Source organism: Haplochromis burtoni, unplaced genomic scaffold, assembly GCF_018398535.1.
Source record: "Haplochromis burtoni strain Fernald_Lab_line unplaced genomic scaffold, NCSU_Asbu1 Contig_12, whole genome shotgun sequence".
Taxonomy (NCBI): domain Eukaryota; kingdom Metazoa; phylum Chordata; class Actinopteri; order Cichliformes; family Cichlidae; genus Haplochromis; species Haplochromis burtoni.
Window position 1 is genome coordinate 4,226,111 of NW_024582373.1, and position 27,685 is coordinate 4,253,795.

Genomic DNA, 27,685 nt, shown 5'->3' on the forward strand with positions numbered 1-27,685 from the left:
TAAAGTTTTTTGTCTTTCCCTTACAGGAAAACGTTCTCCCACGCAAGCGATGTATGCGTCATCAACACAAGCTCCCATTGAAACAAAGAACCCACGGGTTAACCTGCTGGTGACCAAGTGGCAGCACGTGTGGCTGCTGGCTTTGGACAGAAGGAGGAAACTCAATGATGCTTTGGACAGACTGGAGGAGGTAATCTAGCAAAATCTGCAGACATTTTTCTGCAAATTTCTAGCTTTTTAGTTATTAATGTTGACCTTTCTTTCTTTATCTGCTCAGCTGAAAGAATTTGCCAACTTTGACTTTGATGTGTGGCGGAAACGTTACATGCGCTGGATGAACCATAAAAAGTCTCGCGTCATGGACTTCTTCCGCCGCATTGACAAAGACCAAGACGGCAAAGTGACGCGACAGGAGTTCATAGAAGGCATCCTCTCCTCCAGTAAGTGTCAGACTCAAAGCTGAAAAACATCTACACCGCTGAACAAAATGCTCCTTTTTGCAACACTCAGTGTCTCTTCAACAGAATTCCCAACAAGTCGTCTGGAGATGAGCGCCGTGGCAGACATCTTTGACAGAGACGGTGACGGCTACATTGACTACTACGAGTTTGTAGCAGCTCTACATCCCAACAAAGACGCTTACAAACCACTAACAGATGCTGACAAAATTGAGGACGAGGTAATAAGAACGCCTGCGGCATTAATTTCACATTTTCAAATGTGAGGCGTCGCTTAATAAAAAAAAATGATGCGTTCGCAGGTCACGCGCCAAGTGGCGAAGTGCAAATGTCCAAAACGATTCCAGGTGGAGCAAATTGGTGCCAATAAATACCGGGTAAGCACATTTTTATGTGTTTGGCTTATCTAACAGTGAAATCTTTTTAAGCAATACAAGCTGTGACATGGTTATGAAATAATTTAAAATAAAAGACTTTTCAGGGAATACTCTTGTTAAAGGTAAGTGTTGAACATGATGACAAAAGTGCGAATGTGTGCTAACCTTTTTATATTTTTTATTGTTCCTCACATCACCAGTTCTACCTTGGAAATCAGGTACATCCTCTTTTCTTTCCCTCCTTCTCTTCTGTGCCTTATCGAGCCTTGCGTCCTTTTTTCGTTTACCACGTTTGCTGTCCAATTAACACTTTCTGCCCAGATTCCTGGCTGATGTTCTCAGATGTTCTGGAACTCAGAAGTAGAAATAAAAAAAGTCTATGGCCTGCTGATTTAATCTAACTTTATGTAACACTGGCCTGAGATGTGTGTTTGGTCTGAGAATTTATGGTAGCTTCACACATAACTCTAAATCTGATTTAAAATGAGTAAATGAAAGAAGCATGCTTTCAAGTTTTATGGCAGTCGACGTTTATGTCCAATCTAAATTTGTTCTTTTCACATAGGTTATGTTTTTTGGGGGGAAATAAGACTTATTTGCGTTATAATTAGTGCAATTAATGTTTCTATATATATATATATCTGTATATCTGCTTTTGAGTTTCAGAAAATGCAATATTGGCGTGCCAGTACCATTTCAGCCCATATTTTACTGGTTCATGGGCATAAATTCATCTGCTGGGCATACAATAATGCTTTCTGTGTGCTTGCCTTTGGTGCTTCAGTGTCATGGGAATGATTTACCTCAGCACTGGCTGACACTATTTATTACATTATTTGGGCAACTTTGATGATTTCAATGAACACGTTGCTTTTCATTTCTCTTACTTTGTTAATATGTGCTGGCAACCTGCATGTCGGAAAAAGGTCATTACTGAGGGGTCAGTGAGAGGGGATAGGGGCGTTAGTGATGCTTTATGAACTAGTTTGTATTATTGTTATCACACAACAATAAATTAAAAATAATTCTTTTGACAGTTTGGTCTGGTTCACTGCTTACATGACTCCTTAATCGGCGATGAGACAATAGCAAACAGGGAAAATCAAAATCTTACCCCCCACCTACACGTTGCAGTTTTGGAAAGCTGTATTCTGGTAAATGGTTATTCTTAAGCTGTTTCTTGTGCCTCCTTTTACTCCAGATCATCATCACCTTTAATGTATTTGATCACTAGACTCACCAGTGGCATTAAATCATTATGATAATCATACAAGTGCAGGATTTTTGTTATCAGTTAAAGAGATACCATATGATAATAGGAAGTTAGTGGACCGTCATCAGTGTTTGGTCATGTCTGCGTGTCACACTGTGGTGGTGGATTTAGACAGAAGTGATTTGAACCATTCCTCATGTGTGCCATTTGGAGCTAGCTGCATTGGATCTGCATCAGTGTCAATGCATCCTGAGTATTTGTAGCTGTAGAAAGTGCAACAAAGTGCTGGATTGTAGGAGATTGATGTTTGTGCGTTTGATCAGAATGTGATGTTGATTTTGACAGAAAGCATGCACGCTGTAATTGCAAACTCCGTTTTTGTGCCTGATGCTCATGGTTTCATCCAACTGGCTGACATGTGTGGTATGCCCTCATAAAGCTTGAATCATTCTCCCCATAACATGCTCACTGTTCCTATGTCTGCTATGTGTGGTAGGTGACATGAAGTCAAATTATTACACACTGGGGCCCCCTGGTGGTGTAATCATGTGCCTTCAGTTATGGTGTTTTTTTTCTTCACAGGCTCCTTCTGCAGTAAAAGTGGAGTCTTACATTGCTGAGATAAAGCCAGACACATAGACATTACAACCAGAAACAACAATTACACAGTGATCACTGAAAAAAGAGAGGAAAAAATAGGCTGGTTAAGTTTGTAAAGCTGTGAAATTTGATGTATTTACTGCTTTACAACATCTCATATTAAGTTAACCCTCAACAGCAGCAGGTATGAATGTAGAGCCTGACTGATGATATGGCTTTGAGGCTGATTCTGATAGCTCTAATTAAAAATACAAATGAAATTATATGATTAAAGGAAAAAACGTTATTTGCTAATCTGTCAGCATCAGCATTTATTGGGATTGATAAATGAAAATTAAAAAGTAAAAAAGAGACGGGAGAAATAACCATTCAACCATGTTATGAGTGTTGATGTGTGTCCACCAGAGGGCGCTCTGAAAACATTCCGAGCAGAGGTGGGCATGTAAATAAATAACTTCACATAACCAATGTGAGGTTTTTTGTGCATGACAGAGAAAAATATATTGGCCATTGGAATATCATTGGTACGGGTATCAGTAAAAATCATTTGGGCTTCACAAAATTCATGATAATGTCACAAAAAGCTCTTTTTGAACGTTATGTTGTGTAATTATTTTATTGTCTTATTTACACAGATACCAATATCCTGTATGGGATATCTGAAGTAAATGAATATCAACTAACAAAATCAGTCAGGCTCTACTTCAAGTTGTAGTGTATAGTAAATGAATCAATGACTATGAAGTAGTCAGTTCACTGTAGCATGAACTCAATGAGTAACTAGAACTAGTAACTAGAACTAGTAAAGCAATAGCACACGCTTGTAGAAAACAAAAAAAGTTGGATTGACCTTTGTGTAATTTGTGTTCTGTTGTGTCTGAGAATGAAAAGATAAAATTCATGTTTTTGTGTCAAAATCTGTTTGTGTTTATGATTGTATGTCTACGTGTGTGTGTGTTTAAACCTGTACAACATATAAGAGAAACCAGAAGCAGATGTGAATCTTTTCCGACGGGTCGTTTTTGAAGCTCAGTGAAATAATCTGGATGAAAGCCATCTGCTCCCCCACAATTAAAATAATTAGCTGGAATAAATGTAACTCTTCATTCCACTCTGGTTTCCAGTGTTGCACAGCTTCTGGTCTGCAGTGTGGATGTGCTCACAGGAAGGTCAGGTTTTTCACACATTCCTCTCTCTATTTTCCTTCCCCCATCGCAGTTTGGAGACTCTCAGCAGCTTCGCCTTGTGAGAATTTTGCGCAGCACTGTGATGGTGCGGGTGGGAGGAGGCTGGATGGCACTGGACGAGTTTCTGGTGAAGAATGACCCCTGTCGAGGTGAGTTCAAAGGTTAACTTTGAGGAGTCACGATCCAATTTTGTTTAAAGGTCAGCTGTTGTACTGACTTTCACTTTCTTTGTTCGCGTGCGATGAAAGAATTTGATTGTATATCACTGTTTTTTACTACCCACACATGGAGGATGATGATGATCTTGATTAAGATTACTGTGTTTTCAGTGATGTTAGCTCAGTTATTGAAACATGAAATGTAACTACTGTCCAATGTCTATTTATATAGGCCTGTTTGAAATGGCAACTTGGAGCTTAAAAATAGACGATATATCACATATATATCGATAATTCATGCAATATATTATATTATATCTTTACATAATATACTGCAATTTTCTGAGGGTTAAAATGAGTTTATTTTCTTTTGTTCCCGCTATCTCAACACTGAACGCTTGAATGAGATAACACAGTTAAATCATCTGTCAAAAATATATTTCATATGTAAGCATATTTTTATTAACAGTGCTGCCTACATATATACTTATATATACCATAATGCGACCCACATTTAGCTTTGGTACTCCGACATGTTTCTGCTAGCATCTGTATTAATGATCAATTTCTGTTTTTCCCACTAAACCCGCCTCCTGCTCAACATGAACATTTCTTCTAGTGCATCACCACGGGAGCAAAATGTTGCGCTCGGAATCAAACTCTTCAATTACTCAGTCTCCTATAGGTTGGCAAATCTCAAACTTTCTCACCTTGCTCCATGAACCCACCAGTGGTATGTGTGTCTGCACATCCGAGCTTGTGTTGGTCCTGGTGTGTGCCGTACTGTAGCTGCGTGTGAGCGCTCAGTGTGAAAGAATGTTATCCTCGGAAACCGGCTCCACCTGCAGTCAGTTGTCGTTCAGCTGCGGCTGGTTTTCATGCATGCAGTTGTTTGTGGGAATCACATCACCTTCGAGCACTTCAGCACAATGAAACTGGCTCATTTTACTCGCGCCGCATGTCATAGGGAGCTCTGAGTCAAGCTTCTTTTTATAGTCCAGGGTTCGAGCTGTGCTTATCTGACTGTATTGCCTGGTAGTATAGGCTCCTTCATAGGGGAAAATGGTTACATTGCCTCTATGAAACACACGCCACAAAACCGAAGCAGTATTTCTTACACCATTTACTTTGTTTGACAGGGTAGCTTAGTGTTTAAAACTGCATGCAGGTCTGTTTGTTTTCAATGTAACCGTACTGTTTAGTTTATACGCTGTAGTTTAGTTTCCTATAATTCTTCTTCTTTGGTTTTTGAGAGTGTTTAGACTCACTTTGATTTATTTTAGTTTTCTCGCTGTCACTTATTCCACTACCGTTGCAACAGGAACTGGACGTCTGTTCAACAGTATGGATGAGATATGAAACTGCATGAGCTGTTTTGTTGTTGAGTCACATCATGATAACATTTCATTGGTCTGTTCTTTGGGGTCGCCTGGAAATTGCTGTGTAGTTCAGTGATGATTATAAGAAAAATACATTGGTAAATTTTCAATTCATTATATTACCGTTAGAAGCAACAGATTTCTACACAGCCGGGAATACAGCTTAGCATGCAGTGTTGTGCACGACAAGACATGCACAAGTCTGGAGCCACCCCTCATTTCTTTATATTTTGCATCGAAGGATCCAGAATGTTTGGTAAATTTTTGAAAGTGGTCTTGAGCAATAGTTCTTCTGGGTTTCTGGAGGTCTTTCAAAATGTTTCTTTGGACATTGGCTGCTTTTTCACTCATTTTTATTCTGACCAGCATCAGAGGAATGCTTTTTGTTTGTTAAGATGAATAACACCGTCCTGTGAATCATTAAAACATAAATCAAGGCACTTTACGCAGTGTTATCTACACACAATAGACAATCTAGCAAAGAGCCAGTTTTAAATGGTATATTTAGGTACTTGGTTACTAAGAGCCTGTTGCAAAAACTCATGTGGCTGTCAGGATGCAATTTTTAAGAATAAGAAACAGAGAAGAGGCTGATGCGCACCAAATGAGGCAAGAACTGTACTGAAAATAAGTGGCAACATGTCTTAAGGAGTGATGAATTCAAATTTGAAATTTTTGGTTCAAATAGTGATCAATATGTACTGAAGAAGTCAGGACAGACACAGCAGTAAGTGTCTGCAGCAATCTGTAAATCTCAGTGGGGTTCTGTCGTGGTTTGGAGCTTCATTCAGTCAGTGGTGTCGGGGATCTTGTCAAAATTGTTGGAATCATGAACAGAAAAAACTACCATTAGATTTGGATCCACATACAATACCATCTGGAGAGGATCTGACTGACAACAGCGTCATTTAACAGGATGACAGTGATCCTGAGCTCACAGTGAAACACTGTCTGTCATGGATTGGGCTCCCTTGAGCCTGAAGCTCAACATTATTAAAGCCGTGTGCAACAAAATGCAGCCAACATCTAAAAAAGAAATTTGAATATCCTTCAGTAAGATTGGAGAGCTATTCCTGAAGACTGCTAAGTATCAGAAACTATAAGAAGCCTTTCATAAGAGAGTTCAAACTGTGCTGAAGAAGAAAAGCTCATTAGAATTGTTCAGACTTCGCCTCATATACTGTTTTCCCATTTACTCTCAGTCTGCATGTTTTAATAAATCTCGGCATCTCTTTCCCATTTTTCTGGCACAATATAAAGAAATGAGGGGATGGGTTGTTAACTCACCATCATCTTAATCACCATTAACACAAAAATAACAGTGACAGGTGTATTTGTGCATCATGGCTCATTTTGAGTGTCTTTCTTAGCTAAAGGCAGGACCAATGTGGAGCTGCGAGAGAAGTTCATCCTCCCAGAGGGAACCACTCAAGTGATGGCAAGCTTCCGCTACAGAGGCCGGAGGTCTCGGCCTTCATCTCGAGGAGCTTCTCCCAACAGATCCACCTCCAGTCAGAGCCTCCCCGTCCCCATCAACCCAGCAGCGACCAGCACACCCAAGGTGAGAGGCTACATCTGCCATTAGAGCTGGCTGCTGCCTCATTCTGTCTCACCCCCAACCTCTCCACCACCATCATGATTTTCCTCTCATTTATCTGCTTTTTAATTTGTTTTTGTTTTTTTTAATTACCCTTGCAGAATTTGGTCATTTTGTTGTTTGATTTCTGTGTTTCTTCCATCTAGTGTTCCTGATAGTTTTTGAGTTTGTGAATCCATTTCTCTGTCTTTTGATTTGCCGTTGTTCCCCAGAATCCCCAACACATAACCCGCAATTATGATAAGCCATGGCTTACAAACAGCAAACCCTCCACTCCTCTTAAATCATCAGACTCCTTTGGGAGCCAAGGTTCATCCTCAGAGGTATAGTCATAATGCAGCACATGATGTGAAACACTTCAGATATATGACCCAACTGAAATCTATTGAAAAATCTTTAAAAAAAAAAGAAAAGAAGAAGAAGCAAAAAGTGCCTTTGTGTAGATTTATTTCTGACTTCATTGGATTTGAAGATGCAAAATGAGCTTATTAGATTTTATTTGGGTTTGTAACCTTTATTTTTCTTGAATAATTGGCTCAATCACTAGCTCTTTTCTTTCCTAACCTTTATTTTTTATACCACTACATCATGTACAACTTCATATGTCGCCTCTGCATGTCATTAATGTCTAATGACGTATTGCTCTGCTGTACATGAATTCATACTAACTGCATCTGACAGATACACCTCAGTTATGGGAAAAATTATGATTTTACTAAAATGATTCTTTTTTAAAAAAAATAAGAATTAGGACTAATTTTTATTACATATACATACTCAAGACTTTTATTTTTAAAAATTTGGTCTCCTATTTTTTTTTTTACTAATAATTGCATCTGATTACATTTTAATAAAAGTTTGTTTCTTTCGCAGAGTAATGCGGTTCAAGGCAGTAAATTGCGTTTGCCTGGGTACCTGTCTGGCAAAGGATTTCAGTCAGGTGAAGAAGGGAGCTTGATCAGTGCTGCTGTACTAAAAGCTCGAACGCAGACAATAGGTGGTGAGTAGAAAGCATCATCTTTGCAACTTTTTCTCCACATCTATCCATCGCATTCACATCTAAATTTGAATTCCTTTTTCAGTGTTTCTTAAAGTGTTTCCCGATTTTATCTCTCTAGAGTCGAGAAAAAATTCCAGCCGACCAGGAAGTAAAGCCGGAAGCAGAGGAAGCAGTCGCAGAGGAAGTGACGCCTCCGACTTTGACATCTCAGACATCCAATCCGTGTGCTCAGATGTTTCCGAGACGGTCGGCGACTCTGCCAGAGCGACACCGCGCTCCACGTCCCGTCAACACGGAGGGAAACCCTCTAAGATCCCCACACCTCAAAGAAGAATGACCCCTACAAGCAAACTGGCCAAGGGATTGAAGCGATAGACAGTGGCCTTGAAAACAAACAAACAACAAACCCAGGAGCAATTTGCACCCTAAACACATAATGGACACTGGAGATGTGTAACTTAAAGAAAAAAAAAAGTAAAAAAGACTGCAAATGTGTCACGTGTTATTTAAATTCTTGCAAAGATGTAAAATATTCTGTTAAGAGGCAATATGGTTTAATATTTTGTGAGAATGGAAAGTCAATGGCCTTGTGTATTTGTTTTTAATGTATTTTATTTTTTGTGAAAATATGCCAAATTGTTTTTATTGTACTTTATTTTTATTTATGCAAATCCTGAAGAGGATTGATGAACACTAGAAAATCTGGGAATGATCAAGCTGAACTAACATTTCTACACTAATGAAGGGCAAAGATGCAGGATAGTGCTCTAAGAGTTACTGAATGTACTATTATTTATGTATGCTTTTGTTTGGAGTAGATGGTGCATTATGGTACCGTTTGACACACTGCGATTATCTATTTAAGTGCTATGTTATACTGCCAACATGCATTTAAAGGGCAATGCAATATATTACAATAAACCCCACTAAGCACTGCAGAAGCCTTCGAAAACAACTATTTAAGACAAGTAGCAAAAACCTCGTAACCATGATGCTTTTATGTACCCGTTTGTCAGCAGCCCGTCTTTTGTTTAACCACCTCACAGCAAATGAGTACTCTGACCTCGAAGAGGTACCACTTCATGTAGACATTCTCTGTGCATCCATGTCAATGTATGGTTAATTTCGGTAGAGCTGAAATTGTTACTGTAACATTACTTTGTAATAAACCTGCTTGCAGAAAGCCACCAGAGACTGGTGTGCACCACAGAATCGCCTCTGTCTCCTCTGTTATTTTTAGCTGCATGGGCAACTTCACAATGGCCCTGTAGCTCTGATGTTGGTCACACCACCAGCCAATCTCTCAATAGCTGTCTGAAAGATTTCCCTGAATAGGCTCCGGCCTCCCCGCAACCTTGATTTGGATAAGTGAAAGAGACTGGATGGATATTTCTCGTCATCTCTGTTTGTCTGTCAATTTTTTTTTACATAAGCTGGAGAACTTGGGAAATGGGAACTTGTTTTATTAAGCAAAAACAGAACAGTTTATGTTTTGTTTTTTTGGGGTTTTTTTTCATGTGTTGCAGGTATTTATTGTATGCAGCATAATTCAGCAGTGTTTAGGTGCAGTGGCGGGTTAGATTGAAGGTGTGATCTTTTCTACATGGAATGTTTGCAGAGCGTCTTGTGTTTAGCTGTGACATACTGCATCTTTCTCTCAGAGAAACTGATTTTCCGCAGGCAAATCACTAAATTCAACTATTTTTTAGCATAACTGATCAAAATTTTGATCAAAGTTCAAGGACAGGATTAGTTTCCAACACTGAAGCATCATTTCAGTAGTTTTAACTTGCATGAAGTATGCCTGCACCTCTTCAATGTGGTGACGCAGGGCTGTTTAGTCGTCTTAGGTCTGGCTGACGTATGAGAAGAGAAGGATCCTCTGGGGACCAAAGGTGGAGTGGAGCTCAGGGGTTCTCAGGGATCCTGTGATTGAATGATCCTCCTGCTCAGCTCAAACACCGGCCCTGTGATGGCACTTTAGAACGGTTTAAATCCACACACCAGAAACTGGGAAAGATCCATCAACGGGAACTCCCAGAAGCTTCACAGGAATATGTAAGTAATTCTAATATTCCATACAGTTTTCTTAACTTTTACATTTAATACAACTTAAGGAGGTAGCAGGAAAGTTTTAAAAGCAATAAATGATATCAGGTTGTTGAGCTGAGGACATTTTAATTGGATCAGTTACACATGTTACCTAGTTTTGTAATCATAGTATAGGTAATGTTCTAGGTGCCTAGACTGCAAATCATTTGCGTAGGCAAAGCTGTAACTACAGCTCATACTGAAGATAATCTTGCAATAAGACATAGTCAGAAAAATGCTTTCTTATTGGTATTATTATTACTCTTAGTTTCCTTCTATTCTTTTGATATCTTTAACCTTTGTGCATGGGTAGGGAGTACTTTTGGACGACATCGGAGGGTTTCACAAAGCCTATATTAACATAGTGTGCGACCTGATCTCTTAAAATTATTGGTTTGCTTAATTGCTGTATTACAGGCACTTATAATCCCAGACATCAAAAAACTGAAAATGCCAGCTCAGAAAAATATGCTGGTGTTTGTGGCTCTCTTTTCTCTTTTGCGACCGGCCCAGTGTCAAAAGTTGCCAAGTAAGTTTGCATTTTTTAAATGCGTAACCTCATATTACTGCCTATTTTCGAATGTATAAAAATAACAAGTTTTTATGCATCATAACCAAATGTAGACAGGTGTTGGTTGATTGTGTGGGTGCAGCTCTTGTTATACATGATGCCATCTAATCTCAGATCAGCCCTTTGTGGTAAAAAAAAAGTAAACGCCAGTTATAATCCTAAATATCATATTAAGAATTAGTTGTTTTTTCTTTTTCTTTTTTTCTAAACGGTAGCCCACTACTGTACTCTGACCAGCAGATGTCACTGTTTGTCAGCCCAGTGCCTGGTCCAACAGCTGCTCCATGCCAATATGCACAGTAAAAGGTGTGCAGAGGTCAATCTAGGGTTAAGATTTGCACATTAAACTTTGAACTCCTGCAGCAGAGTTACGCTGTCACTAAAAAACAGTTATCGTTGTGTTTTTATTTCTTTTGATAGAAAACAGAGCAGCAAAAAAAAAAGAAGAAAAGATGAGAGAAATCAGGAACAAATGTTTTGAGGATTAGATTACTAGTTGGAGCCAAAGAGTGTGCAGCCTGAAACATTTTTTTTTTTTAACATTTTCTTAGCTATGGTGTCCTGTTCAGTATCCACAGATTAAAGTCACAAACAAGCCAATTCACATAAAAATAACCTGGCAACAGTGTTTTCCAAAAAAATCTAAGGCTAATATTTCTTAGCAGGTGTATATTTAGGTCACAGTGTCTGTAATCATAAACATTCCCCAGCTTTAATCTGAACATTTACAGGAAATTCTGCAGCAATGCTGATCTCATTCAGAGTGCAGTACAAAGCATCCAGTGTTTAAAATTTAGTGGTTAAATTCACCCATGAAGGAAAATAAGCAGCCTTGTTGTGCTAATGGGTTTAATGGATTACCTCACTGATTAGATGGCATTAATAACAACACTGAGTAATGCATCTATCTAATAAAAGTCGGTGATATCAGCAGTGACGTAAGATTCAGAAATAGTCCAACACCTTTGATGCTCAACCAGTTATAAAGCAAACTAACCTGAGTGTTTGTGCTGCGAGGTTTTGACTTACTGGAGGAGTTTCATGTGCCTGACTCAAGAGGAGTGAGGAGGGTGGACGGCTCTCAACCTGAGGCAGTGGCCTACCGTATCAACCCCTCCATCCATCTACAGAAGTCCATGAGGTACAGATCTGCTAAACCTCACTAGAGCTTAGAAATAATTAAAAACTAGCTTAAGAGCACTCTGAGAACTTCCCCCGAAGGTCTACACTAAAACTTTGATGTTTTATGTTGTTTTATTATAATATGAGGATGTCAGCCTCCTCTTATTGGCTGATGTCTGACCTTTGGCCTATGACCTTGAGGCATTACATGCTGACTTTTAATTATCTTTATTCATATGACTGGGGCAGAATTGCCTGAAATCTTTAGCTTCTATAAGCTGTGAAAACTTGAGAATATAAAGATATAGTTATCTGTGTGCGATTTTGCCAAACCATAAGGCGTCATTGTGAGATCTTAGGGCATCATGCTGACAAAATAAAAAAGTTTGTTGTACAGCTCTCTCCATTCCCTTTCATATAATATATTACTTGATACGGATCTCAAGTGGTGTAACCAAGGTGTGTGTAGGAGTGCACACTGAATATCAGGTGTGGTCACAGGTGCAGCAGAGGACACCTCTGATCACACTTTATCTGGTCAGGAGTGCAAACGGAGCTGAGTCCTTTAATCTTTCAAGACTGGTGTTAAATTTCTCTTTGTTGAACAACTTAACACTGACAACTGTGTTGTGTCTGCAGTATGAACAAACAACTGTGGTGTAGAATTCTGGTACAGGTGTCACTGCAGGTCAAGTTCCCACAGTAGAGCTTTTTCACATCAGAGAATTTGACTTGTCACAGTAGGAAAATCACAGGTGCTAATGATGGCTTCGTTTTGCTCAGAGAGGGAGGTCCTGCCTTTGTGCAAGTTCACCGTTTAAAACATCTGTTTTAAAAGCTTAGCAACATCGATTGACACTTTATTATGTAGAAAATGCATTTTAACATTTTTTTTCCTTTTTAGTTTTGTGCAGACTACAGCTGTAGATTAGCTACCAAGCTAACTTTGGCACTAGTGATATATAAAACTCCACCACCACCATAGTTCAAGTGTCTCAGTTTTTACTTCTTCATATAAAATAAAACTATTAAATTCCCAGAATTTTTTTGCTGATTTTTGAAATAAAGTACCCTGTGTTTAGTCACCCAGCCCTCTAAACCTGATTCTTGTGCCACAGCGACGTGTACCCAGATGGACTTCCCTCCGACTACTCGGTCATTGCAACATTTAGGGTGACCAAAGACACTGCCAAGGAGTCCTGGAACCTGTGGCAGATCAGTGACCCTGAGGGACAAGAGCAGGTTGGCCTTCGGTTCCAGGGTGATACACGTTCCTTAGACTTCTTCTTCACAAGCCCCCATGGGAGCCAGATGCTGAGGACCTTCCATGGTGTGGAGAAGGTCTTTGATGGAGAGTGGCACAAGGTAGGACTGAGTGTGAAGGGCAGCCAGGTGAAACTGCTGATAGACTGTGAAGAGATCAGAGTGGAGTCCATTGATGAGCCAAGGCCAATCATCCACCAAGGATATACCTCCATTGTAAAGCGTGCTGCAGGAGATCGCTCTGTGTCTGTATGTTGACACTTTGCATTTGCAATTATCTTAACTAGTCTTTGTTTTGATTTTTTTTATATAGCTTTATTTTCTCATATTATCTTCCGTTTCTTTCAAGGTGGATTTACAGCAGATGGAAGTGTCATGTGACCCAGAAAAGGCCTATTCAGAAGGTTGCTGTGAGCTCTCGAGCGTGGTGAGTCATCCATCTAACATTACTGCATCTCTGTTTTTAGTGATAGGTGTGGAGTATGTGTGGAGTCACATGGTTACCTATATGTCCATTGCAGTGTGGAGGATATGCAGTGATCGGCCTCACAGGGGGAAGACCCTCTTGCAAATGTATGCATGGGCAGCCTGGCATCCAGGGCGCTCCAGGACCAAAGGTGAATGTCATTCTGCATGCAACTGGCTCAAGTTGACAGACAAGTTGAATCTGTCATGCCATATTTTTTATTCTTCTGCAGGGTCATAGAGGCCTTCCGGGAGAGGATGGAGACCCAGGGAAACCAGGGAACTGGGTAAAAAATATACAATATTCCATGAAAGCGTCAAACCTCACTGGATGAATGCATACTGCAGTATACAATACATCACGTATTCTCAGCATGAGCAGAATCTTCTTCCTCTTGCCGCTCAATAAAGAGTTAAGCTGGCTTGTGGGTGAGGGAGACTGTAAAACTTTCATTCGTGAGACAGCAGCAAAGCTGTGGAAAATGGCAACAGAGGCACAACTGAGAGACGACAGGATGGAAACAGATCTGGAAGCAGAAGCGCTTAGCGATAGTAAACACGGGGGCTCCATTCACAGTTCGAAAACTCATGTTGAAGAATCCTAGATAAACATGATCCAACATGGATGCGACAATAAGCTGTTGTTGTAGCTCTGAAAGATGCATTTGCATCTTAAAATTTAGGCGCTGTTGTTTTAGAATACAGGATTAAACTCAAACTGGCAAACGATCACAGGATTTGTAATGGTTTTGCTTTCCCATTTGGAAGAAACCGCTCCAAACGTAATGAATCCCACACACAGGAAAACAAGGCAGTTGAGCAATAACCATGCCCTCCAAGTGCTTGGTAATGAGTGGCATTAGACTGCTTAACTCTAGTGTAAAAATTGTCAAATGTATTGTTTCTCTAAAAGGCAAATTCTTTTACAAGAGGAGGACTGATTTGGGAAAAAGAGAAAAGGTGTCAGAAAATTCGAAAGATTAAAGCATTAGGCTAACGGAGCCAGTTATACATGCATCAGTGAATGAATAAATACTCTCACTTTTCTATCCTTCAGAGAGCTGCAGACGTGATTATTTCCACTTTAAATTTATGACTTGTTAATCTCTTTGATGCTTAGCAGTCACTGTTATTGGCACGGATCAGAAAGTCTCTGAACATGTGTTTAAAGAAGGAGCATTTTTTTTATACTTGTGCGTCAGTTTGGCTTTTTAACATGCCCTTTGCTCTCAAAGAAATCTCCCATGCTGCCTGAGTAAGCACATGTAGGCCTGTCGACTCACATACACTTAGAGCACATTTCCAGAAGTGTACATGCTACATTATTCATGTCCCAAATTGCGGCTGTAGCGCCTCTGGGAATAAACATCTGTCTTGTGTAAGTGGTTAGAGTTTTGATCTCCTGCTGGCTTGTGAAGTACACAACCCCAGCTTGATTATCTCCTTCCCTGCTGGCATCTGACGAGGGCATTTCCTGGCACAGAGGATATGAACTGGCCATCTCAGGTGGTGGGTGGTCCTTTGCTCCTCTCAGCCTCACTGCCTCTGATATGTCATAAAGTTCAAGGTCATGCCTCTCGGCTCACTGTTTAGAGGTTCAACTCCATCCAGCTGAGTCTGCGTAAAGACAGCTTTAAGTGAGATAGACAAATAAACTGTCACGACAAAGGCATCCTGGCCTTGCTTAATGTGTTTGCTGACTTAGTGAAATGCAGCCAATTGGGAAACACTTTTCCTTCTACTACTAAGGAACTCAGCATCTGTGCAAACAACAGTGATCCATGTTATACCAAGCTTTCCTAAATAGTGCTAGTGTATATTTTTCATTGAAGTGACTAATATGAGAGCGCTGACATTTACAGTATTTAAACTTATTTGTATTCTCAGACTAGTTTGACAGTAAGAAAAATAAATAAACTTGTTCCAAATGGTAAGCTTAATACTTGGAAGTTCTAGCCTTGAAAATGTTAGCTTAGCATTAGATGGTCTAGTCTAAGATCAAAAGATTAAAAAAAAGAAATCAATCAATGATAAAATAGATACTACACCTATCTATTACACATGAGCACCAAATGACTGATCTTAAAAGAGACTAACCAAGTTTTTCCCACCTCTCCCACCAGGTCAAAGTGGGCTAAACTAAACTCACTCTATTCTGGCTGGGGACTAATTTTTAGAGCAATAATGTGACATTTTAGGAAATATACTGTCTCATTTTTTCTTTCTGCTTGGAATTAAATCAAAAGATCAATACCAGATGAATATAGAGACACGGTTAACAACTAGATAGCCAGCTTTTTCTCTAAAACACAAACAAAAAGAACATTATTTACTGTGTGCTGCTTTTATGTTTGTCTAAATAATTTGCTGTGACACTGTACAAAGCATTTGTCCCACTCTCTACTGAAAGCTATTTTCACCAGCTGTGCGTCTAAATATCAGCTCTAAAGCTAAGGTTAATACAAAGGCCAATAATGTTGCATAATGGAAAATAAGCAAAAATAATGCAAAAACAAACAACTGTTTTATATGGTAGACTTTGCAGTGTTTTTAATCTTATGTTTTGACATAATGATAAGGGTTTTGCTACTTTAGCTAATTTATTCCATTAGCTAAGCAATATGTGTTCGATTTATGGTTTTGACTCTTGGTGGGAAAGGGAAGCAAAGAATTGTATTTTTATTTAAAATGTGTTCTGCTGCCCAGTGGCATGGTGGCTAGCACTGTTGCCACACAGCAAGAAGGTCCTGAGTTCCTTTTCTTTCTGTGTGGAGTTTGCATGTTCTCCCCGTATTTGCGTGGGTTCTCTCCCGGCACTCCTGCTTCCTCCCACAGTCCAAAGACATGCAGTTAGTGGGGATAGGTTAACTGGAAACTCTAAATTGCCCATAGGTGTGAATGCGAGTGTGAATAGTTGTCTCCATCTTTGTGTTAGCCCTGTGACAGACAGGTGACCTGTCCAGGAGGTACCCTGCCTCTCACCCTAAGACATCGTGGATTGGCTCTAGTCCCCCCCACAACCCTGAAAAGGATAAGCGGAAGTGAATGGATGGATGTTTCTTTCTCTATTCTAGCAGTGGCCAAATGATCATTTTGGCTACTCCATTTAGGTGTTGCCACAGTGGATCATCTGCCTGAATCTCACCCTTTCCCTGACTCATCTGTCACACCAACACTCTGCATGGTCCCCTTCACTACATTCATGATTCTTCTCTGTGGTCGTCTTTTTCTCCTCCTGCCTGGCAGCTCCATCTTCAACATCCTTTGTATATCCACTCTCCCTCCTCTGCACATATCAAAACCATCTCCGCCTCGTCTCTCTAACTTTGTCTCCAAACTGCTCAATCTGAACTCTCACTCCAAACCATATATGACACCAGCTTGAAGATCTTCCCTTTTTCTGTCTCTCTTGCTGCTGTCCTTCTGCCCCAAATCACCCTGTCACTCATCTCTCTAGCACTCCACCTTTCCTCCTTGCGTTTATTAGGGGTGAAAGTCTGAAGTGTAAGAGACTCTTAGTCTGATGTATCCAAAGTTTAACGACAAAAATCTTATTAACTTGTAATCAGTGAGAACAGTCACCGTTAATTAAATTTTACGCTGCTCCCCGGGCCTTTCACCGACTAATAGCTGTTGTGCAAGAAGTCTTGCTTTTGATTAAGTCAAACTTTATTTTGCAGGGCATAAGGGGGAACACCGGAGATTATGGCAACATTGGCGAACCAGGCCCAAAGGTGAGATTTGTCTTTAAACGATCCCATCAGGGCTGCACTTCACTTTGGCTCGTTCTCAAGATTCATTAATGAAGCCTCATGTATGCATGTATGTATCCTCAGGGTGAAGAAGGAATCAAAGGCGAGAAAGGAATGAGAGGACCCTGGGGCCAAGTGGTAATTTATCATTTTCTTTACCTCAGAATTTTACAAATGATGATGAATATTAATGGGATGCTGTGTTAACAGGGAGACAGAGGTCCCAAAGGGCTGAAAGGATTAAAAGGGGCAACGGGCTTTACGGTAATAACCCTTTTGAGTTCTTGCTTTAATTGGCAAGCCACTTAATGAAGTTATAAGTTTGTTGTTGTAGCTATATAACTTTATAGATGACTCAAAGAAATTAATGTTGACATTTGACTGTAATTACAGGGAATTCAAGGACCACCTGGAGACATTGGAGAGACTGGAAAATCGGGAGAAGCTGTAAGTTAACCTTTCAGGCCCAGTGGTAAGTCCTTAAGCAAATCATTATATAATTACTGTATAGCTAACATTTTGACCTCCTTGAAGGGTGTTAAAGGCATCAGAGGATATGAAGGGATTCCTGAGTTTCAAGGAGTTAAGGTATTCAAGTTTCCTGACAGATTACTTAATTTTTCCCTCATATTATATAATCTGAAACTGTTATGTTTTTATTTTTAGGGTGAAAAAGGGGCTTCTGGTGCAACAGGGCGACCTGGGCTTAGAGGAAAGCAGGTGGGTGGTTGTGGGATTCCCTTTTCCATGATCCATAAAAAAAACACTCTACAGTCTTTGTGCGCTTCCTTCAAAATCCCCTTATGTGAGCATGAAGGGCGCGTAAATCATTTTTAATGTTGTAAAACACTGGAATAGAGCTATGTTTTTGGCTTATGTGCCGTCTCCATAAACAACATTAGTTCATGTGGCTGGATTTTGGCTGAGATCTGAGGGCCTGAACTATATTAACGTAAGCTGGTGAGTCACTGGAAGAAGGGCTTGAACTGCAGCGATAACCTACATGATACCTACACTGCATGAACTATATGAGGGCACGTCCTATTAATTTACTACTGAAACAAATGTATTGCAGATAAAGCAACATTTTAACTTATGTCACTTTGTATGATGAATTTACAGGGCATTGTGGGAGATCCTGGAGAAAGGGGAACTCCTGGACTGAAAGGGGGACCTGTAAGTCACAGATCAACCGTGGGGATATATTATTTTGCTTGATTACATTTATAACAGCATAATTTTGAATTCTTATGAGTGTTTTTGTCTTGAAATCTAGGGAATTCAAGGACCTGTGGGCAGAGCTGGCACCGTAGGACCAAAGGTAATTCACTGCCAACACACTCAGCGCATCACACCCGAGGACTCACTTGCACTTGCAAAAATAATATGTCTCCTTAGGGCATTATTGGAGATCCGGGCTTACCTGGCAGAGATGGTGATCCAGGAATAGAGGTATTATATTCTTCTTATAATGACATGTTTATGTAGAATTTTGGAAGCAGTGCCCATTTATCATTATACTGTAAATGTCATCTGTTCTCTACAGGCTTATCAAGGACCACAGGGCCTCAGCGGAAAACTTGGACAAAGTGGAGCAAAGGTAACTCACTGATATTGTTAAGTTTTGTAAATAAGTGTAAAATGTAGTTTTTTTTGGCAGATTAATATCTGGCCATTTGTTCCTTTTACAGGGGGAGAAAGGCACCCTGGGGCCACCAGGAGAAATGGGTCCCAGAGGGCAAACTGTAAGTCACATTTTCAGGCATTTCATTCACCAAAGACAGCACATAATCCATTTTGTTTGTAAAGTAGTTTGCCATCCTAAAGGGAAATGACAAAGAATAAAGCTGCAGCTTAGGTTGGTTAATAAATGTTATATCCTCTAGGGCCCCAGAGGTTACAAGGGTTCTGCAGGAAAGCCAGGAAGACCTGGATTTATTGGCCCACCTGGACCCACTGTAAGTGCTCCAGATGACTTTTCTTAACTCTTCCAAACACTAGTTCATTTTCTTCGAGCTATTAAACCATGTCATCTTTTTACAGGGACATGTGGGCATGCCTGGAAAACAAGGGCCCAAGGTAATACATCCCTATCCATTACCCATTTGAAAAATAAAATGGGGGCAAAATTACTGTTAATGGTTCAATTATAGCGGCTATTTGGGAATCATTTGCTGGGTCATTGAGCCACATAGAATTTAAGATTTACAGATGGATTCTCTGTCCAAACCAAGACATTTTCCTGGTTTGGAAAGCAACCTTGTATTTAGGTAACAATGGTAGGTCCAATTAGATACTAGACAGCACTTTTTTATAATGTTGTATAAACCATCCCTAATTTCGCTGCCCACTAATGTAACATAAGTTGGTAGAGTTCGAGGAAACAGTTTAATATGTCAAATCAGAGGCTGCTGCTCAGGGCATGTTGGCTCAGTGTATTTTTGTCTCTCCATATAGACAGGAGGTCACTAAAAGTGCTAAACTCCCCCACAGGACCTGCTCTCAGTGTTTACAGTACATCCCACACCAATGAAAAGGGCAGATATTCATGCAGAAACCACTGTTTTACTTCACATGAAGAAGAAAAACAAATAATTTATGTAACAAATACATCAATAAATGAAAAGTAATTTAAAATAAAGCATGTTCAGAAGTGTTTTCAATTTGCAAACATGACTTTCGCATATGGGTTGGTAAAGGTCAGCATGGATGGACATATGGTATTAGAATGCATGCAGGAGATATGCTTATTGAAATATTTCATAGCTCTATAACTGGATCATCTCAGCTGTCAGCCCACAGTGGATGTGGGATGAACACTGGCAAAAAATGATAGAGTAGAGTAGCTAACAGTGTTGGACTTTAGTGTATGGGACTAACCTGCTAAAGTATGTGTGGGACTGCTCAGTGTGAATGTGATCAATATAATGAACCAAAATAATTGCAAAAAATCATGAAAATGTTATTTTTCTTTTGCCTTGTACAGGGTGACACGGGAATCCAGGGTATTAAAGGAGTTAAAGGTGTACAGGTACTGCCTTACTTATCTTTTCCCTGTTGCTCAACATATTCATTTTTTCTATCTTAACATCAAATTAATTTTTTTAAAGGGAGAACAAGGAGTTAAGGGCCCAGCAGGACAGGTGAGATTTCATACATGAGACTGTATGTGTGTTTTTTTCTTAACGATAAATTGGAGCATAATAATTATAACACCGACTAATGATTAAAAGTCTTGGTGTACAACATTCATTTCAAGAACAAACTGATTTAAAGAGTTCAATTGCAGTTACAGGAAAAACGTTTTGCACTCTGTGTAATTACTTGAAGTTCCAGACTCAGTGTCATCTAAGTGAGAGAGAATTACAACATAAGTTTTGCACTTCTTACGAGTTTATGCATCCATATTACCCCTTAGTGTGCTCACTGTGCTGCTGCTTGTTTCTAAGAATTCTGAAATTTTAAAGTGCATTGTCTACAATCGAAAATTAAAGGTTTCTCAGTTTGTTGAGTTCCCATAGTCTAATAAAGGAGATATGGAAATAGCTTTAGTTTGTCACAAAATTGAAGTGAAATTAATTGTATTCATTGAACACAATTCTGAACATGATCTACTAAAGACCAAGTTATGTGTTCAACATAAGTTGCCATAATGATCTAGCCAGGTCAGGTCACCTCTGTGACACTGAAAACTCCCAACTCTAGGCTCGACCTACTTTGCTAAGTCATTAATCTTGCTTTCTAGTACACTTTTCAAGGTGTTCAAGCCAAAGTAAGAAAAAAAATGGATAAAATTGAACACTGTTGCTACTTTTCTTAAGCAAAAGTCTTCTCCAATGATCACATCAAGAGCACAACCTGCAAAGAGCTCGGTGGTAACAAAAAAACACTTTAATAAAACTTGCTACAGTGTTTAAATGCCACTTGAGAAGACTTAAAAATAAGAATGATGTTACTGGAATTGCACTTTGCAACATGTCCTCAGTTTACAAATGTCCACGGAGATGTTCCACAACACATCTGAGACTCTGTTCTGTCACAGATGAGACTTAAGTGGAAATAATGGAACTGCTCAGCAACACCCAAACTTCATCCCAACCACAGATGGTGCAGGGACTATCATGATTTGGAATTGTTTTGCTGCCTTACCTCTGAAAGACGTGCAGCCATTGAGATAAATTGTACAGGTGAATGTGAGGGCAGCATCACATAAGCTTAGGACAATACCCCAAAGCACACGAGTAAGACAGCACAAGAATTATGGAAAAGGGGAAGGGAAACAAAAAATCCCTTTTCTGATTTCGATTGCTGATCTTGACTCAGTTGAGCTTTGGCTTGACTTGATGAGGTCCGTTCCATCAAGAACAATCCAAGAAATGTTTTGAAAGACTTATTGTAGGAGCAATGGTCCAAATTTCCTCTTTATTGTTGTTCAAGACTCATAAGCAGCTGCAGGAAGTGTCTGCTGAAAGGAGACACTTCCTGGCCAGTAAAGGAGAATGCGCTGAGTGATTACTCAATGCGTTGAATAAAGGCATGAAAAGTACAAATGTTTCTGTGTTATTAGTTTAGATTGCAGCTATAACTGTGATTAGAGCACATTTTAGGAATAATCAATTCAGAATTCCTGGGAATTCCAGAGGGATCACGAACCTTTTTTCTGTCACTATAAGCTGTCATTTGCAATCAACCCAGTTCTCCGATTTAATATATCAGGCTAGTTGTGATTAGTTGAGTCACTGAAGAGAGGAGTTGTGCAGGTGTGGAGTTTCCTAACACTATAATATTTCTGCAGCTACGGCGATTAGAAAATCCGATCGTCACATGATACGAATCCATTAAATAACATTCCAAACATATTTAGAACATCTGTCAATGTGATAAGAACAGAAGCACAAATGCACTAAAATGAATTCTGCACATTTCTCAAAGCTCTCTCCAAGATTTAATTTCTATTTTCAAACGTCCATAAAAATATCATGTTTTTTTAAAAATATATTTATACATTATACTTCCAGGGCAGGTTTTGGGAGGTTGAAAGATTTTACTCTTTAAATGTCTGTTTACACTTTCTTTATTTCCTGTATTCAGTATAACATTTGTCCCTAAACCTATAACCATTCATATCATTCAGATTTTAAGCAGTTAATGCTTTCCATAAAGCTTGCATCCATGCAGAAGTGATTACATGTTGTATCCTGACGTATACGCTTGCTCCATCCTTAATCGTGTCCTGCTGATGTTGTTAACATCCTGTGTAGGTTGGAGACAGGGGTAAGCAGGGTCCTCGGGGAGGACAAGGGAAGCGCGGGCCTGCAGGCCCACCTGGACGTTCAGGTCCTGTCGGAGTCAAGGGTGTTCGAGGTGAACTTGGACCAGATGGTTTTCAGGGGCCGCCGGGTCCTCCAGTAAGTAAAATACAAGCCTCCGGCTTTTTTTTTTTTTGGCTGATACAAATAACATTTAAATGCTTACAGTATAGAGTAGTACTGTTTGTATTTAGCTCTGTAACTGACATGAAAAGCAGTCTCTACTATAATTGGCACGTCATCGTTCTGTGAAAAATGGCACAGAAAGAGCAGAGTAATCATTTGCTCTAGTAGTTACACTGACTGGCACACACAGTGTTTGGTAACAGCTTTGGTGTCAAGAACACATTTAAACAGTGTCTCATTAGCCTGCAGTTAGTAGTGAGTCACAGCAAGAGTTTCGTTTAGTGTGGCTATAAATCCATAATGAGCCTCGGGAAATATTGTTGGCTTTGTTCGCTGCATTTCCCTCAGAGAGGCAGCCGTTGCTTCAGCGTGCCCCGTCCTGTAATAATCCATTTTACATGTCCCGTGGTTGGAATCCTTCCAGTGATGGATGTGGTAATGATTTCTTACACAGGGTCCGACCCTCCCTGCTCAACACGTGATTGAGGTTTGTAAGAAAGTGGTCCTGGAGCAGATGTCCATGTTTGCCAACTCAGTGAAGAGGACATGTGCTGCTGTCTGTCCTCTGTACGGGGATGTTCCCACGGGTGCCCCTGGTCCCCCTGGACAGAAAGGACCCCCCGGACCACCTGTGAGTTTTACACTTTGGGTGTTCACTGTTCAAGACATATCAGTCTACACTCTAGGAACATTTACTATAAAAAAAAAGAAAAAAATTTTGCACATGTTCTGTGCAGACCTTTAGCTTAAACACACTGTCAGAATCCAAGTACATTCTCCATACATTGTTCATTATTGTCTGCCTGGCTGAGTAAAATGCAAACACATTGCGAAGGTCTGGACTGGACTAAGAGAGCTGAAGTATTTGGCAGAAAAGCTTGGAATGAAAACATTACAATTTTCCACGTCTCCATGAGGACAAATAAGGAGTCACAGACTAGACACTTGGTCTGTTTTGCATGGTTTTTGGAAAGTATCAAGGCTGTCCTTGGATTAGAAAGGCTTTTCCACATTATTTTACAGTGTAGAATCAATTCATGTCCCACAACTCCTAATCACAATAACTCTCTGGCTGATAAATGTTCTTGAAACCATGACTATATAAAAATATTCCTCTATATTAGATTTTGGATGGTAAGCCTGATGTTGTGGCGTTTGGTGCTAAAACAAGTGATGCACCAATAAAATGCAGTGTTTTCCCATCAGAGTATTGAGTTATCAGCCAAATAAATCTTTTCAGACTTTTTGTTCAGAGCTGGTTAGAGGTGAAACAGGACTTAAGTGGTGGCCAGGTTCAAGCTGAAAACACTCAAAAGATTAACAATGTGTTTTCCTGTTGATGATGTTGTCAGGGGGATCCTGGTAATCATGGCACGGAAGGAGAAGTGGGCCCACCGGGATTCTACGGAGAAGCTGGAGAAGCAGGCCGAAAAGGAGAAGCAGGTATGGATAACAAACAAGGGAGACTGTATTTATGAATATACATGAAATATACATGAAAAAATAATAACTAATCAAGGTTTATTTTAGGTAGAATACGTGCTGGAAAGAAGGCTATGATATCCTATACTTAAACAGACATCATTTTATTTTTTGGCCTCTTACCATCAGGACAAAACCCCCCAGAAATACATCAGTACATTATGAATGGAACGCTTACTCAAAATACATGGTGTCTGACTCTTTTTCAAGTTCTTCAGGGCAGCAAATTGAGCTGCGCTGCATCACAGATTTTGCACTGTCGTAGAATCATGTCCCAAATGGACACTACTGAAAACAAAATCTCTTGAGTCTTTTAAGCCTTCCACCAGCCCAGCATCTACCTGCACCCTTCAAGGGCTCAGGGTCCAGGTGTGCTCTGTGTGATCATATTTTTGAGCAACATGATGATGTCATAATATCTGATATAGATAATCAACATCAAGTTTTAGCCGTGTGCACAGTTTGGTTGCTCAGCTCCTGGTCATGAACGTGTACATTTTCTTATTTATGGTTTGAGGCCTGAGTGTGATGTCACGGTCATACCCCTGCCAGGCCAATGAAACTGAAGAATATTTATAAGGTGTTTTAAACATTAATTTACCAGTGATCTCAGTAACACGTATGGTGTTTAATCAACATCAACAGCTTGGTCATTAGTAGAGTTCAGAAAGGAACTGAACATGATTTCCTGAAATATAGAGTTTGAGTAGTAAAGTCAGAACTCTGGCAATTACACTCCAGTTAAGCTACATAGCGGCGTCTAGATGCTGATGGTGGCAAAGATGAAGCATGTGTAGACTTGGATGAGGATCTCTGTCTGGCCAAGATGAGGTGGAGATGGGAAGAAGCTGGGTCACACACAGAAGTGAGGCTAAAAGACAGAGTGACAGAAAAGTACTGAGAATTAAAGGGAAAGAGGCTGATTGGTTCATATGAGGCAGTCAAGAAAATGAGTGGACCAGAGTGATGACTACTTAAGTTTGAGAGCATGGCGAAGTGGAAATGATGTAAAGAGTAGTCCAGCAGCCCAAACATATAGATCTTTCTTGAACTCATGCATCTGCGTGTGTGTTTTGATTGCAGGTGACAGAGGAGAGCAAGGTGATAAAGGAGCCAAGGGTTACGGCCTGCCTGGTAATACTGGAGACCCCGGACCAAAGGGTACTTTTTACTTTTCTTTTTAACTGAAATTAAGGCATCAACTGATGTCGACATCTTTGCTAAGCATGTTCAGCTTATTCTTAGTTTTAAATTCCAGGGAAAAGGGGCTGGTGTACAGTAACATGAGTACTTCTTGGACAGAATGAAATGATTTTTCTCTGGAAGTACGCTGGTCTTGGAATCTGCACAAGAAGCATTACTCAGCTCACTGAGCAGACTGCACGAACTGAAGACTAAACAATATTTTTGACTCCGTCGCAGGTCAGCGTGGACGTCCTGGCAGAGCCTTCAATGGCCAGCCTGGAAGGCAGGGTCAAAGGGGGCATACGGGCCGGCCTGGGCTCAGGGGCCATCAGGGTCTTAGAGGACCTCCAGGTGTGTGCGTCACCTCTGGGTGTGCTCAGCTGAACTCCACTGGTGGGACACCGCAGCCAGCAGAGCGAAGGTTGAGGAATCAGCCATAGATGAAGAAATATAGATGTTCAATACTGACCTTAAAGGAATAAAACATGCATGATGGGTTTTTTGTTAGAATCTGATACGATACATTTAAATTTAATGTAAATATGCAAATCAAACGTGAACTGATCGTGTGAGAACAAAAGTGGTGCAAAAAATATATTTGTAAAAAACAAAATTACACATCTTTATAATAAAAATCCATTTTTGGTAAGAGAGCATGTTATTGTGTGTGCAACAACCATGTAATGTTTGATGGTTGCTAATAATTGCTAATTAATTCTTAATCAATTGCTACACTGTGCATGTATTTTTGTAAACTGGCACTGGATGCTAGTGTGACGTTAGTGTGCCGCACAAATTCCACAACACTACATTCCCCTTCAGTAATATCGGAATTGAATCTTTCCAAAAGTCTGGAAGAGATTTATCTGTATTTTAATATTATTATTATTATTATCATTGCTTTAATTGTCTGGGTCAGACGATGTTACTAAATGCTTAAAGTGTTCCAAAAGCAAAGAGAAACATTCTTGGTGTTTGGACTCGGTGAGCAACATGCAGTGTTTGAATAGGGTGCCAACTTGGAACGTAATATCAAGTTTGGGTTTTTGATTTCTTGTGAATAATTATTACCTTTGTTGAGGGGTTTTGCACTGCATTCACAGATTTTCCTATCTCCAAACCCTGTAAACTGATTTACAGCAACCATCACTACAGCAAGTAAGTACGAAGACTCTGTAGTCTTATTTGAAATAAGAAATCTGTGATTGTTCATTTTGTATTAGACATGGAAAAATGAAACCCCAATTAAAAATGTATTTTTAACTCTGGATGGGTGTTTCCAGAAACTCCTCGAAGCAGAAAAATCCCACACAAAGATGCACTTACTGAATTTTCTTATAACATTTGCCAACAGCCATCACAGTCACCATGATGCATTTTAATAAAATTGGGTGTTGGTGTACTTTTCAGCCTTTTGAATTTTACACATCTGTGAGTCCTTGCATTCAACGAGCAAAACGTTTCAAAATCCTACAACAATGACACAAGCTGCAGTGTTTCCTACAGAGTAGCTCTTTAACTACTGTTACAAAGCTTTTGCTTCACAGCAGTGCAGCAGAGTTGGCTCAGTCTCAGCCTTTTGTGGACTTTCCAGCTGAAAAAGGTGCTGCTTAAGTGGAAAGGCTCTAAATTGCTCGCGGGTAAGAGGTGCTGAGTCTATCTATCTGTATTTGGCCAACGCCCTACGCGGGGCATTTCCCTGCTTTGTGATCCATTCATGCTGGAAAGGTCCCATTAATCCTGCAGCCCACAAAAGAGTCAATGAGTTGAGAAAAAAGATTTCTTTCCACTGTCCAAATCTGATGAAGAAAGAAGAAACACACGTGGAACGCTGTGTGTGGCTCCTCTCAGTGTCTTATGTTTGTCTCCTCTGCAAAGCCCATCAAAAGTAGATGGTCATCCTCCAGACTCTCCGCGACTGCAGCATCATGTGTGCCATGCTGCTTTGTTTTGCACCATCGAAGAATGCTATAGCAATCTCTGTCATGGAAACTATTACTAATCCATGATTATCCTCCAAGTTTTCGCTCTGTGCTCAACCACTTGCTTCAGGACATGCTTGCTATTTATCTCTGTGGCGAACCAGACAAGTGATCATGATAAATATGGCTTAATGCGTATGAGTTGACTAAAAATGACTCAGTATAGTTGAGCTTCAAAGTGATGGCACCAAATCAGAGATTCTCATAGAGCTGTTTTATGTTGTCCTCACACAGTTACTTAAAATTTAGCAACAGCTGCCAGACGCTGTAAATGTTGGTCGATACGAGTAAGAAGCCAAATTTATAGTCATGTTTTTTGTAGAGGTGAGAATCAGCAAAGTGATAATAAAGACAAGCAAACCTTTCAT

The 27,685-nt window shown here is 39.9% G+C and overlaps 2 protein-coding genes across 23 annotated transcripts in view; both read left to right on the top strand.

Annotated features, from left to right (window-relative positions):
* Positions 1–9,181, top strand: part of dst (dystonin) — a 102,076-nt gene extending 92,895 nt beyond the window's left edge. For 14 of the 22 annotated variants that reach the window (XM_042215614.1, XM_042215600.1, XM_042215642.1 and 11 more), the window contains 12 exons: positions 27–190; positions 278–440; positions 525–679; positions 761–835; positions 1,036–1,053; positions 1,873–1,989; positions 3,867–3,984; positions 4,613–4,726; positions 6,743–6,933; positions 7,182–7,292; positions 7,843–7,969; positions 8,088–9,181. In XM_042215614.1, the coding sequence (XP_042071548.1) occupies positions 27–190; positions 278–440; positions 525–679; positions 761–835; positions 1,036–1,053; positions 1,873–1,989; positions 3,867–3,984; positions 4,613–4,726; positions 6,743–6,933; positions 7,182–7,292; positions 7,843–7,969; positions 8,088–8,344 (1,610 nt within the window). In that variant the 3' untranslated portion in view covers positions 8,345–9,181. The remainder of the gene's footprint in view (positions 1–26; positions 191–277; positions 441–524; positions 680–760; positions 836–1,035; positions 1,054–1,872; positions 1,990–3,866; positions 3,985–4,612; positions 4,727–6,742; positions 6,934–7,181; positions 7,293–7,842; positions 7,970–8,087) is intronic. The other 8 variants (XM_042215636.1, XM_042215658.1, XM_042215604.1 and 5 more) reach the window with 7 other exon arrangements.
* A 724-nt stretch (positions 9,182–9,905) lies between these two features.
* zmp:0000000760 (collagen alpha-1(IX) chain) lies at positions 9,906–26,776 on the top strand. Its single transcript, XM_005915515.3, has 27 exons — positions 9,906–10,027; positions 10,478–10,589; positions 11,649–11,772; positions 12,872–13,265; positions 13,366–13,443; positions 13,538–13,633; positions 13,715–13,768; positions 17,162–17,215; positions 17,318–17,371; positions 17,444–17,497; positions 17,627–17,680; positions 17,768–17,821; positions 17,900–17,953; positions 18,356–18,409; positions 18,510–18,554; positions 18,632–18,685; positions 18,780–18,833; positions 18,925–18,978; positions 19,120–19,191; positions 19,277–19,312; positions 20,220–20,264; positions 20,344–20,376; positions 22,495–22,641; positions 23,123–23,299; positions 24,021–24,111; positions 25,234–25,311; positions 25,573–26,776. The coding sequence occupies exons 2-27, from the start codon at positions 10,511–10,513 to the stop codon at positions 25,773–25,775; spliced, it is 2,292 nt and encodes a 763-aa protein (XP_005915577.2). The 5' UTR covers positions 9,906–10,027; positions 10,478–10,510; the 3' UTR covers positions 25,776–26,776.
* The last annotated feature ends 909 nt before the right edge of the window (positions 26,777–27,685 follow it).

Bases quoted from the DNA above. Each gene is read 5' to 3' on its own strand.
- zmp:0000000760 (XM_005915515.3), top strand. From the start codon at position 10,511: ATGCCAGCTCAGAAAAATATGCTGGTGTTTGTGGCTCTCTTTTCTCTT. The intron at 13,634-13,714 runs GTGAATGTCATT...ATTCTTCTGCAG, and splicing joins AGGGCGCTCCAGGACCAAAG to GGTCATAGAGGCCTTCCGGG. The intron at 22,642-23,122 runs GTAAGTAAAATA...TTTCTTACACAG, and splicing joins AGGGGCCGCCGGGTCCTCCA to GGTCCGACCCTCCCTGCTCA.